The sequence below is a fragment of the Biomphalaria glabrata genome, chromosome 18 (assembly GCF_947242115.1).
Source record: "Biomphalaria glabrata chromosome 18, xgBioGlab47.1, whole genome shotgun sequence".
Taxonomy (NCBI): Eukaryota; Metazoa; Mollusca; class Gastropoda; family Planorbidae; genus Biomphalaria; species Biomphalaria glabrata.
In genome coordinates, this window is record NC_074728.1 from 3,919,794 (window position 1) to 3,933,200 (window position 13,407).

Here is a 13,407-nt window from a genome sequence, read left to right on the forward strand (position 1 = left end):
GTTATTAGCAATGCAGATCGGATAGCAATTACATACTTCTGTATATCTAGAATTGTATCCTACTGTTCTACGATATTGCTGTGTGTTGTTTAAAAGTTACAGATTAAATAAATATTATTTTATGGATCTTAAACGAGTTAATATATTTAAACATATTTAGAAATAACAATTAAACAAAAACAATTTTTTTTCTACTACATTGCCATATAATTTTTTAATACATTTATTTATTAGTACTACAATTATTAATATTTTAGAAATCCAACATAACAGTATTTTTGCAACTCCGTGGTAGAATTCAAGTCCTTACCTCCCTTTAATACATTTCATAGCAATAGTAATAATTAGACTTGTCTTCGACTACGAAGATTAATGAGGAATGCATTATTTCCCGTGGCCCAGCCGTGACCCACATATTTTGCCACATCCAGGGCAAACATAACCATTGTCCGCCCGGTGGTCGATTAAGATTTTCCTTTCGCCGTCTGTGTCTGTCCTCTGCAGCGGATTTTCGTTTGGTCTCAAATGTGTATCCCGCGGCATTTGTGAGTGACCTCCAGCTGTCTTCATCTGAGGCCGTATGCAACCAGGTGCTCTCTTCTATGTCAGCTAAGGCAAGGTGGATATTTATTATTCATACTACATTAAGATTTACATTCATTTTATTTAAGTTTAATATTGAAATCAAAAGAATAATTCAAAAGCAATATTTATATAATAGTTTTTATTAGAAACATTCAGATTCTTACAGTCAATACATTTTTGTTTCTTTCAAGAGCACTTTTAGGACACTATTGCCCGTAGAAATGGGCGCAAAAAAAAAAAAAAAAACGTACGAAAGTGGAAAGGGGGGGGGGTAAACAATTTAACAAGCACATATATTTACATACAGCATATGGACACATATGGACACAAGTCCTTTACAGTGCATCAATGTGATTTAATAGAAGTACCAACGGCGTAGGACCTTGTACTGAGTCTCTTTATATCTCTGTAGTTGATACTTTTTTGACTCTCGCTTGTTCTGTACAAGAGATTTTGAAACGAGAGACTATTATCATTTCATTCATTATGTATTTAATGATCATACAAAGTCATTTGATAAAGGACATTTCTTGCTCTATACTTATCGTAGGGCCAAAGATCGTATTTCTTTCACCTGACCTCCTTTTCGTTTAACATTTCATGAGGTCATAAGCCATAGGTAGAGTTTAAGTTTACAGGGGAGAGGGTGCTGGTTCGAAGCATCCAGGACTATTTACCCTACCTCCTAGTGGCGCCCGGATGGAAACGGTCGTAAATGTCAACGGAATGGACGATGGAGTAGTGAAGTAAGAATTGCGTGGGAGTACGTACAGCGTGGGAGATAATTCCTATTGCACTGTGCAGGGTTGTAAGTTAGCTCCCACAACCTTGTCAACTGTTATGACATGATTAGGATTTAGTTATTTGTGTCAGGAATAAGGGGAAAGTTTTACTTAGCGACAAGTGACGTGACAGATCTTTAAAAAACAAGAACGCTCTAAGTGACGCTAAAAAGAAGACGCTTCGTGTGGAGCAGTAGAAATAACGAATAATAGATATACTGATTTACGGAAAGACATTGGACGGATCCCTTCTTAAGTATTAAAGTATTCATAATTGTTTGATACTAGCGTCAAGTACTATTTATTGATTGTTTGATACTAGCGTCAAGTACTATTTATTGATTGTTTGGCCTTTCGCCGGTGTTCTTGATTTGGTTGAAGGTTACCCCATGATCATTGCATTGATTACATTCAACACCGCGGAAGAGTCATAACACAACAATTCTGGCCCCGTTCCGCGAGGGGCCGTTTCAGTAATGGCGAGCCCCGTGACGTCGGACCTGTGACGTAGTGACAAGCTTATGGCCTAAATGGCTCAAAGGTTGTGACGTCACAGGTCAGAGTTAAGGCCTTCTATAACGATAGGCCTCGGCCACGCACGGTCATCCTGGTGTAGGAAAATGGCTGACGTTTTCCGCGTCGTCGACCTTCAGCCGTGTCTCTAGTTCTGGAGTGTCTGGAGCGTCCGATTCACTGGAGCTGACAGCGTGAACGTACGCACTAGTAAGGACTTCTTCAAGAAAGAAGATTGTGTTCAATCAGGCCAGTGAGAGCGAGCTCTTGTTCGCTTTTGCTGGCATGGAGTTTTAAGGGACTATGGCTCAAGTCTACCTGACAGTTTCAAATCGGTGACAAGGATCAGTGGCTTGATTGGTTTATCTTACTTTATTTATTGCAGGGGTTCTGTTAAATAGAGTTGTAAATCTACGGTAGGCACTCAACAAAAGGTAAGAGGTTATTAAAAAACGATGTATTTATTACAAGCTATCAACAAATAGTTAGACTTGGACTTTCGCTATAAAGTCACAGGGAGTCTTAAGTTCTAAGAGTCCTTTTTAACACTAGAACAGACAACCGACACACTTCCCAGTGTTTCTCCAGGTCTCCCAAACAGTTCACTTGTATCACACAGGACAGCACTTAGCTCCAGACTGTTAGGACTCCCATAACTTCAGCCGGATCTATAACAGTCCTTCTTCCTGTCTCACTGTCTCAACATGTCTTCTACTAGTTGTCTTGAATGGTGCTCTCATGCGCACCATCAATGTGGCGCGGGAGCGGATTTATAACAATAGAAACTAATTACGCCCTAGGCGTATTCGACTTTTAATTAGTCGTGCATGTTAATGGCCTGCCATTGAAAGAGGTTCTAACTAAGGTAAAAGACAATAGAGGAATGGAGAAAGACGGTCGACGAATCTTGCATGGTGCCCCAACGGTCCAACAGACTAAGGGATAGGTAAAGGATAATTTTGTATCTCAACTTAAGTAATTTGTTTCACTGCCTAACAAACACCGAATGCACTAATGGCACACGAGAACAAGGAGAACTTGTACGAATTTGTCCTAGCATATAGAACCAAAAATGTACCTTTATCTTTGTGTCTTTATGGGTACCTTATTAGGTAGTGTTGTTTTTACTTGTGAGTTTTTTGGTACTTCTGTCCTGAAGTGTTATTGTTTTAAGTCGACAGATAAGTAACTGACTTCTTCAAGCGCTATGACTACCAACAAAGTGGTTGGCCATTCAGTACATAGAAGAAATCTGCTGGATTAACTTATTTTAAAGAACAGTCGGCGAACAAAGGTCGCGGGACACCCCCCTCCTTGGCCACGGCACCCCAAAGAATTTCCTTAACGAAGGCCGGTACGAGCAGAAAAAAGTTAATAGGCTTCCAACAAACCGTTTCGCATTCTGCTTCAGTTGTGGCAATTAATCTATCTATCTATCTATCTATCTATCTATCTATCTATCTATCTATCTATCTATCTATCTATCTATCTATCTATCTATCTATCTATCTATCTATCTATCTATCTATCTATCTATCTCTCTCTCACTCTCTCACTCTCTCTCTCTCACTCTCTCTCTCACTCTCTCTATCTATCTATCTATCTATCTATCTATCTATCTATCTATCTATCTATCTATCTATCTATCTATCTATCTATCTATCTATCTATCTATCAATCTATTTATCAGTCTGTCTGTCTTTCTCTCTGTATGTCTGTCTGTCAGTCTGTCAGTCTGTCTGTCTGTCTATCTATCTATCTATCTATCTATCTATCTATCTATCTATCTATCTATCTATCTATCTATCTATCTATCTATCTATCTATCTATCTCTCTCTCACTCTCTCACTCTCTCTCTCTCACTCTCTCTCTCACTCTCTCTATCTATCTATCTATCTATCTATCTATCTATCTATCTATCTATCTATCTATCTATCTATCTATCTATCTATCTATCTATATATATATATATATATATATATATATATATATATATATATATAGGTCGCAAATGTATCACGCAGTCACCTGAGCTACTATACTTATCTATAGTGTTAGTACTCGAGCACAGCCAATGTTTGATTGTAGCTGTTTGTCTCGTTTATCTCAAACAAACTTTTTTTTCTTACTTACTTTGATTTGCAGGATCAATTACCCCTACATTCGAAACCTCATCAATTATATCTGTACCATAGGTAGCTTTTGGTACAGGCACGCTGGACAAGCGGATGCAGCAAATGCTGATGATGGCGAAGACGACCATGATGTAGTACCAGAAATGTTCCAGTTGAAAGCCAGTGAATTTCTGGTAGGGGGATCGGGTGCTGTCGTCTCTGACCCGGAGTGTGGTGTTCTCTTCGTCATTACACCAATGCACGCACCGCTCGAAGCAATGTGATCCCCGGGTTCCGTTTGGGCAGTTTCGACAGAAGCCCTCATAAGTGCATAGTTGATCAACGCAAGATATGCTGCAGACTTCCTTGCAATCAGGCCCGTACATTGGTGGGGCGCACTCTGTGGATACCAAGATTTAATTGGCAAATAAGGTCAAGATTCAACCTTACTTTGCTTTAACATGTGTATAGTTTATTAATTTTTTGTTTTGCTATAGTGGTAAGCTCTATTTACTAAAAGACAGCTATAATGCGTGTCCTTACAGATCTATCGGAGAACTTGCGTTGTCGAGAGGCTAAGTATTGAACTCGGCTTGGCTTTGCTACATATGAAGGAGGCTTGATGTTAGACACCTGACTTGAGCAGATTTGTGTTTACTGAGAGCCTAAAGGCAGCACGGGAAAACCCCCCCACCGGTCCACTAATGAGATTGGACCAAAGCGCTCTGAGCATGCCATAAGCATGAATGTAGCGCTATATAAAGCTTTAATGTATTAATTTATTTATTCATTTTGTTAACCTTATTCATATCTAAGTCTCAGGTCAACGAGGGTATCATGTGGCCGACATAATGACCAACCGCTATTACTTTCTCCAACGTGAGCCGGGTACTTGTAAGAATTGCGTGGACTCGGGGGATACCCTAAAATCCGTGTATCCTTCCGTGATTTGAGCACCCCTCGGAAGACATACACATTTCTATGCAACCACCTCGCCTCTGTGAAGACTAACATTTGTTCTACACGCAACTACTTTCTGGTATATATTTTCCTTAACTCGATAGCGTCCTTTACAATTCCGAACTTTAAAATTCCACTCTTAACTTAAATATATCCTCGTGTCAGTTTTGTTTCGGGGCTTAAACCGTTTACCAGTCGACCCCCATTAGTAAAATAACTACGAACTAAATAGCACAAAAATAATTACCAGAAACTGTGCATTCCTTAAAGAATGGTCAACCGATGGCGCATGCGCCAACTGAGGCGCATAACATAATTTAATTACAAGTTATGCACTGTACCCCAGAGATAAACAAAAGTATTAAGTTCCCCTTTCAGACCGTGTGGTCTGTAGGGCATATTATATAAAGGTCATCTGTGTCTGTGGTCTACGGTCAACGAGTGTGTCATGTGGCCAGCACAACGACGAACAGCCTTTACTTTACCCCAACTAATGTCAGGTACCACCCATTGTCCAACCCCCCCCCCCCCCAAAAAAAAAGGTTTTAAGAAAGGCCTGTACGAGCTGGGTGGACTCAGAGGCGCCCAAAGATCCCGAAATTAAAAATCACAGTGTTCCCCATCATTCGAACCCGGAATCCCGGTTCGGAAGGCAAGTTCTTTACAGCACAGCCGCCTCGCCTCTATACCCCAGAGTTAGAAACAATGAAAAAAATTGCCTGTGGGTAAAAAAAAATTAATTATAGCAACCGAATTCAGGAAAGAAAAAAAGCAGCAGATTTTTAATGTGTTCCAGAATCAGGAAAATGTTTACAATACCATTGTCGTTTCTAATCACCGTAGCATTTATCTGTCACGTGATCATGATCATGAACAATTTAAGGCATCGACTATCTAACTCCAATTTAAATTACAGCCCATATCTTTTACTTCAGAATATAACCTTAAATATTCTAGATTGTGGTGAAACCACGGCGAAGTCAAAAGCCTCATTAAAAGAGAGTTATGCCTTGTTTGTATATGACATTATTTTCTTTTAATTTAAAAGCGTTGGATATTATAACTATGGTCCGAGAGTTACGCTGGGAAGGGCAAGTATCACGAAAAAGGGGGACGAACGTACGCCAAAAGCAGTCTTTTAAAAGGACTAAACTCTACATATTTAACCATATATGTAAATACTGTGGATTTAGTCTCCCCTGTTGGTAAAAAAAATATTTAACTCTTTCTCTCCTAATCGACGATACCATCGTTGATTTTGACCTCATTAAATTAAATTAATGTTTAATTTTTTTAAACTTGGCTTTAAATTATATAAAAAGAGCATGCAGTTCCCTTTAATTCTATACCAAATACAACATTTTCTGAAAACCAACGACAAAGCTATTGATGCCCAATCATACCAATTTACCAGGGGTAGTGAAATAGTAATAAGTAATAACCACAATTTTTTTAAAAATTATGTATTCGTCTATAGTCTACGCCAAAGGGTTATTAACTCTTTCTTTCCACAATTATTTACCTAATTCTGGTGGAATCAACGCTGGTATCGTCAGTTAGGAGAGAAAGAGTTAAGTAAAGTATTATGTTTTAGCTTGATTCCAGATTATGTGTAGGAGAAATAATGTGTTCAAACTTTTTACCAGACAGACAGACAGCGTGAGTTGATATAAGCTTTATATATAAAAAAAATTAGCTTTAGATGAACCTCTCCAGCATACCCTAAATAAGTTATCAATCATGCAATACCAGACGTACCGCCATAAGCCTCGAATTCACAAATGGATAGGGTTTTGTAGGCACTCCACAAAGAGACTTTGATACTTTTGATGGGCTCATCGGATGGGGGTATTATGCTGACTCTTTTGTCCATGACATACATCAGGTGGCGAATCGTTTCATTGTTTTCATTTGCAAATTTCATCTTGAAGAATTTTGATTCCTTTAGAGTTACATCTGCAACAATTCCAAATAAAGAACATTACGACTACTATAGTTTCTCTTTTCAAACTTGACGTTAATTCACTGTCTGTCTGTCTGTCTGTCTGGCACTATATTTCCACACGTCATTTCTCCCTCTTCCGATTCTTGTATTAAGTTTAAATTAACAAAACATGAATCGGTAAAATACAAAAAGGAAACAAATAAAAAATGCTTTACAAAAAACAAAGATATTCTAAGGTGAAGAACTTCACATTTACAACTACATATCTCATAGTGTAGAAGATATCAACCAAAATAATTATTTATAAATAATTTATTGACTCATTTGATACGAGTTGATGGCTCCCTCGTTGACAAAGGTAACACTTGGTGATACACTACCATTGATTTGTAGCTCCAAAACAACTAATACAACTAATACAACTTAACCGGCTTGAGATGATTGAATTCTTAATGAAATAAACCTGAACAGACTTCTTTTGAAAACAAACTAAATATACCTCCGTCAACTTTCTCATCAATTCGTTTTTATTCACTTGAATTACGCTTGACCACGTTGTGGTTTCTTTTGAGACTCCTTAACCTACACAACCAAAACAATCCGCTCCCCTTTTCACACTGTTAAATCATGAACGTGCACATTAGCAGCATAATTCCGAGAGGAATCGTTGTAGTAGTAGTCTCGACACTGACCTGCGACGTCGCAGCCTTCGGAAAGTGGAGACCAATAGCTCGTTGCCACAAGATACAGACCTGTGACGTGGCAACGAGCTATTGCTCTTAATTAGAAACATGTTGTGACGTTGCAGGCCTACTGTCACAGTCTCGGTTGACATTGCCTTGTTAAATGTTCACCTCAGGTTAAGAGGGTGAAAAGACAAGTGAAACTCCTGATATAGAAACAGGAAGAAAGAATGACTAAATTGACTTTTAGTTCAATCAAGTAATATCCTTTGGTCCAGGGCAGTAAGTAGTATCTTTTGGTCCGGTCTGGACTGTAGTGACTTAGAGAGTCGAGTAGTATATTTTGGGCAGTCGAAGCCAGTGGTCACTTGAGACAGTACATATATTTCTAGTAGTTGATTTTCTGAGAGTTGGATATGTATTGTTGAAGTATTTGTTACCTGTTGTGATGCGGACGTTAATTGTAGTCTATTCTGGAGAATTGAACATATTGAATATATTTGATACCGCTGCTATGCGGATGTGATTATGTTACGTATTGGATAATGTAACTGCCAAGGAGTGCAGTATTAATATTATCATCAAATAAACTTTATATTTTGTCAGCCAAAGTGGATTTAAGTCAGTCTGTAATATCTATGTTTGTCACGTGTCACGTGTGACTCCAGGTAGCACGAACCCAGCATTCCACGACATTCGCGACACATTAATAGTACCCGGTCTCATGTGTAATATTATAATACTGCGTCAACGCACACTTAACGTTGACACCTACGACGATTGATCTCGATTAAACACACCAAATAGTATCCCTCCTCTACAAGAAGCGTGGTCGAGAGGCCAAGTGCACTTAAACTTGGCTTGGCTTTGCTACCTAGAAGGGGGCTCGAGGTTCGACACCCGACTCAGGCAGAGTTGTGTTTACTGAGCGCCTAAACCAACTCCTAAGATACCCCACCCCCCCCAACTGGTCCACAACTGAGATTGGACCAAAAGCGCTCTGAGCATAAGCATGAAAGTAGAGCTATATAAAAGCTATAATAATAATTACTAATGCTGACACAGTGAATACCTGCAAAGTAAATGACGACCAAATTCAGGACCATCCTTGTCGGGAACGAAATGCTAAACGAGGGCGCTCTGTTCGTCTTCTCTGTGGTGGCGCACATACTCGGTTTATTGATTATACCGTCCACTGAGAGTGACCCGCGACTGATAATGCCTTGCTTGTTTGTCCTGTAGCTGGACATCTGCACTGGTTTACGCAGAGCAACGTTGCGTCCTGGTGGTCAAGAAGAAAACATGCACATCGTTGATACCAATTAAAGTATATTTCGAAATATTTATTACACTACTAGGTCTGTTTGAAACATGGTACACATCGCTTATAAATTACGAATGAGTGGACACTGAATAGTTGAAAAAATGCCTAGATGCTAAAAGGGTAAAAAGTACCAACAAGTGGAATAGATACTTTAAGTATAAAGAGGTACCAACCTATGGCCTACTGACCCAGTCCTATCTCCTAAAATGCTAAAACTCTTCAAAAAATACCAGTATATTCTATAGAAGCTTTTTTTGTTTTAAAGTGTTAACCTATGACCTAGACATTCAAAAGTCTTCTAAAATGCGAACCTATGTTCTAGGTGCTAAAAGTCTACAAAGGTGCCAACCTATGTTCTAGGTGCTAAAAGTCTACAAAAGTGCCAACCAATGTTCTAGGTGCTAAAAGTCTACAAAAGTGCCAACTTATGTTCTAGGTGCTAAAAGTCTACAAAAGTGCCAACCTATGTTCTAGGTGCTAAAAGTCTACAAAAGTGCCAACCTATGTTCTAGGTGCTAAAAGTCTACAAAAGTGCCAACCAATGACGTAGATGCTTTTTCTTCAAAAGTGCAAGGTACAAAAAAAGTACCATCATGTGGAATAGATGTGATGCACTTCTAGTGGCTGAAGGTTTAAATGTGCCAACCTATGACCTATGTGCTAAAAGTCTTAAACAGATGTATACTCTTCAGTAATGTCAACCTACTGACTGTCCACTACTTTAAATGAAGCGTGTCAATTAGTAGAAATGTCAGCATGTTAAAGCGCATGTGGAAAAACCTAATCTAACGAAATGTAATGAAAACTAAATATTATCGAAAAAAAAAAGATCTTGTAACATTAAGACTGCGTTGTTAAGTGGAAGTCTTAATCGGGGAAAAAAAACTTAATGTGTCAAATTCTTTTCACTTAAAGCCACCACTTAGAGCCGCGGCTACTGGTTAAGCCCTTGGCTTCGAACCTGGGGTCATGTGGTGATTGTGTTTGTATGTAGTATTGTGGATGGCACTTGATAGAATCTTGGGTGTAAGAGTTGATGATTTGTAGTTTTATTTGTTGCTATTTCTTGGTTCATTGGTTGGGAGAGTGTGACGTCCCTTGAGAGATTGTTATTGTTTTCAGAGGTCTGAGATTTGAGACTAATAGTTTAAGTATAGGATAAGGCAGTTTCCTAGTTTGTTGTACATTTTTATTTACAGATATAAGTTCATTCTCATTACTTTTATTAAATATTTATTCTGTTCTTAAAATATCGCTGGAGTTTCTTTGAGTTTTTGAAATACATTTATGTGTCCACGTCAAAGCCAAGCGCCAGGAGTTCACAACAGGTAATGGGTTCTAATCTCGGTGAAGACTGGGATTTTGAACTGCCGGAATTCTTAGGGCGCCTCTTAGCCAAACCCAACTCTAATGGGTACCTGACTTTAGTTGGGGGAAAATAAAGTTGGTCGTTGTGCTGGCCACATGACACCCTGATCTTTAACCGCTGACTAAAGAAACAGATAGCCTTAACTCTTTCTCTCCTAACTGACGATACCAACGTTGATTCCATCAGAACGTGTTAAATAATAACGGAGAGAAAGAGTTAAATTCATCTGCTCTATAGATAGCATGGTCTGAAAGGGGAACTTTAATTAAAAAAAAAAGCAACTTCTTATTTAAGAAGGAGTCAAAAACTTGAAAAAAAATTTTTTTATCACAATAATAAATATGTTTTCAATAAGTGACAGAAGAGAATTTTTTTTTTTACAAGGCTTATATCAACTTACTCTGTATAGTTTAAATTTTGAACACGTTAGTTCTCCCACTTCCCATTCTCGGAGGAGGCTGAAACTTTTCACCGTTATTAAGTGATCCGAACAAAACATGAATTAATTTTAAAAAAAAATTAACCCACTCGTTATAAATTTGGTTTGATATCGAAAAAGGGGAAATAAATATTACTATATTGAGAGAATCTAGTTTTAAATTTGTTTTCATATTGTTAAGCGTTTTCTTCTTTTCGTTTCAGTATCTTTTTATACGTGTTTTTAAAAAAAACGTTCTTCGGTTATAACGCTGATGCTGGTGTATACCCAGCTCGATTGTTATATGCTTTCTCTAAAGTAGTCTAAAGGATTCAGTATTGCCTAGGGTATTTCCAATGATTGTTTTCACAATTAACTCTTTCTCTCCTAACTGACGATACCAACGTTGATTCCACCAGAATGTGGTACATAATTATGGAGAGAAAGAGTTATGGCAAATGCATTTGGACAAATTATAACGGTCAAACCAGATTTTAACTGTGTTGCCCATTAGTTCTAAAGATAGACTGTCAAAGTTCAAAGAAAATCGTTAGAGCCGTTTTCGAAAACCCTATCCACCCATTTAGAGCTCGGAGGCTATTAATAGCAATTGAGAATACCGCATGAAATTCAGTATGGCCCATTATCGCAATAGCATTACCATCACTTCTTTAGTAAGGATGTGGTATAAGAAACGCTAAATTGATATTAGAAATTAAAGCGCAAAAAAAAATGTGTTTAGCGTTTAGCGTTAAAATTCCAAAATACTAGTGTGACTCTCACCACCACTGACGTAGACTGAACAGAAATATCTCTCGTTTACAGACTCGTCAAATGAAATCCTCATCTCACACACGTAGCTGGGAATATTGCAGATGACTATCAATGTGTAGTTGTTAGAGAAGATATCTCTTCGGTCCGAACATGGTCCAGTATAGCAGGTCTGGTTAGGTGTCTCCAAGAAATGGACTTGCAGGCCATATAAAAAATCTATAGATAATTGGAAAGGTTAAGAAAAGGTAAATTTATACATTTGGTATCTAGGGTCGGGGAAATAGTCCAGGCCATATTTTGGCACCACCGTGGAAACGTCTGTTAGGATGGACATGATAGATCACTGCCTCCAGTGGGACCCCAATGCAAGTTGTAGCGAACAAGCATTGCACGAGGGGGGGGGTCGGATGAGAGAAAGGCTCTGTCACGGTTAGAGGTAGTGCAGTTTATGAATACGCAGGAACTCCTTGGTGTGTTTCACCTCCGGCCTCGCTGGGATGGGGGAACTCAGGCGAGAGTTAAAGTTTTAAGTGTTATGATCTTGACAAGACTTACGCAGCATATGACATGCTATTGGCCCAAGGCACGTATAGCTCTGATGCTATAGCGTATGTATTGCCTAGAGTGTTAACCATGAGGTTTATATGAGTCTTTATCATACCTATAAGTTAAATAGAAGATACCTAAAATACCTAACCCTAAGACTAACTGACAACATATCTATAAGATACCTATAGCATAAATATACCCATAAGTTATCTATAGTATAATTTAGGTATATTGAAGCTAAAAGTTAACTTTATCTTATACACAAAGAACAAAGTAAGGCGTATGTATAAATGTATGTATGTATGTATGTATGTAAGCATGTATGTATGTCCCGCATAGAAATCAAAACCGTTTGACCAATCTTGATAAAACTTTTCATAAATGTTCCTTAGGTCATTGCAGAGACCGTAGTGTATTTTCAATGTCCTCCCAACACCGGGAGGCCCTAATAAGAAAATAAAATAAATGTATCTCTATTAAAGAGCAAACCGCAAGCCGCGGGCCATATTAAGCTAGTAATATATATATATATATATATATATATATATATATATATATATATATATATACATATATAAATACCTATAATTTACCAGTTAAATGTCTTTCAACATGCCTCTAGATAACCTGTAACATATATACCACTTACCTTTGGATAGAGCTTCGATTTGAATCCATGAGATAAGAGTGAAAGTAGGGAATGATATTATTAAGGGTGATTTGACTGTAAAATAATGCTGACATGGTATAAAGTGTCTTGATTTCATTTCTGTATGAGACACCGTGGCTGTGGTCATTAAGTCTCCTACATAAGATTAAAACAAATAAGTGATATACAGTGTTGTGTTGTTGTTTTTTTACAAAGCTTATATCAACTCGTTTCGTTTGTCTGTCAGGTAAAACGTTTGCACACGTTATTTCTCCCAAACCCAATCTCGGATCAAGCTGAAACTTCGCACATCATAAGAATCAATAACAATTTATTTTTCCCAATAACTTAATCAATTATTGTTAATTAATAATTTTGTTTGGTATCTCAAACAAGGGTGAATGAAGTGGTGGTATAAGCTGAGTTAGTCCCCTTTATAGATCGCCATTCTTAACTGTAATGGAAATATATAACTACATAACTAGCAGAGTTGTTAGCACGTCTGCCCGAAGAGAAGGTCCTTTTTTCATGTTATGACCAAATTGTAGGGATTACCCAGGGGCGTTGCTAGGATGGGGGGAGGAGACGGGAAAATTCTAAAATCTCCCCAGGCCCCAACTTAAAGGGGGCCCAAAATGAGCAATTTTTACATTAAAAATTAAATATTACGCAAAATGGAAGGGCCCCTAAGAGGTCAAGCCCCCCCCGGACCATAAACGATGAAAAATTCCCAGCTACGCC

The 13,407-nt window shown here is 38.1% G+C and overlaps 1 protein-coding gene across 1 annotated transcript in view; it reads right to left on the reverse strand.

Annotated features, from left to right (window-relative positions):
- Positions 1–723: 723 nt before the first annotated feature.
- Positions 724–13,407, reverse strand: part of LOC106058838 (uncharacterized) — a 44,505-nt gene continuing 31,821 nt past the window's right edge. The window contains exons 15-20 of the mRNA XM_056017800.1: positions 12,667–12,822; positions 11,478–11,684; positions 8,656–8,865; positions 6,714–6,911; positions 4,015–4,395; positions 724–1,024 (exon numbers count right to left, since the gene is read on the reverse strand). Coding sequence (XP_055873775.1) covers positions 984–1,024; positions 4,015–4,395; positions 6,714–6,911; positions 8,656–8,865; positions 11,478–11,684; positions 12,667–12,822 — 1,193 coding nt within the window. The 3' untranslated portion in view covers positions 724–983. The remainder of the gene's footprint in view (positions 1,025–4,014; positions 4,396–6,713; positions 6,912–8,655; positions 8,866–11,477; positions 11,685–12,666; positions 12,823–13,407) is intronic.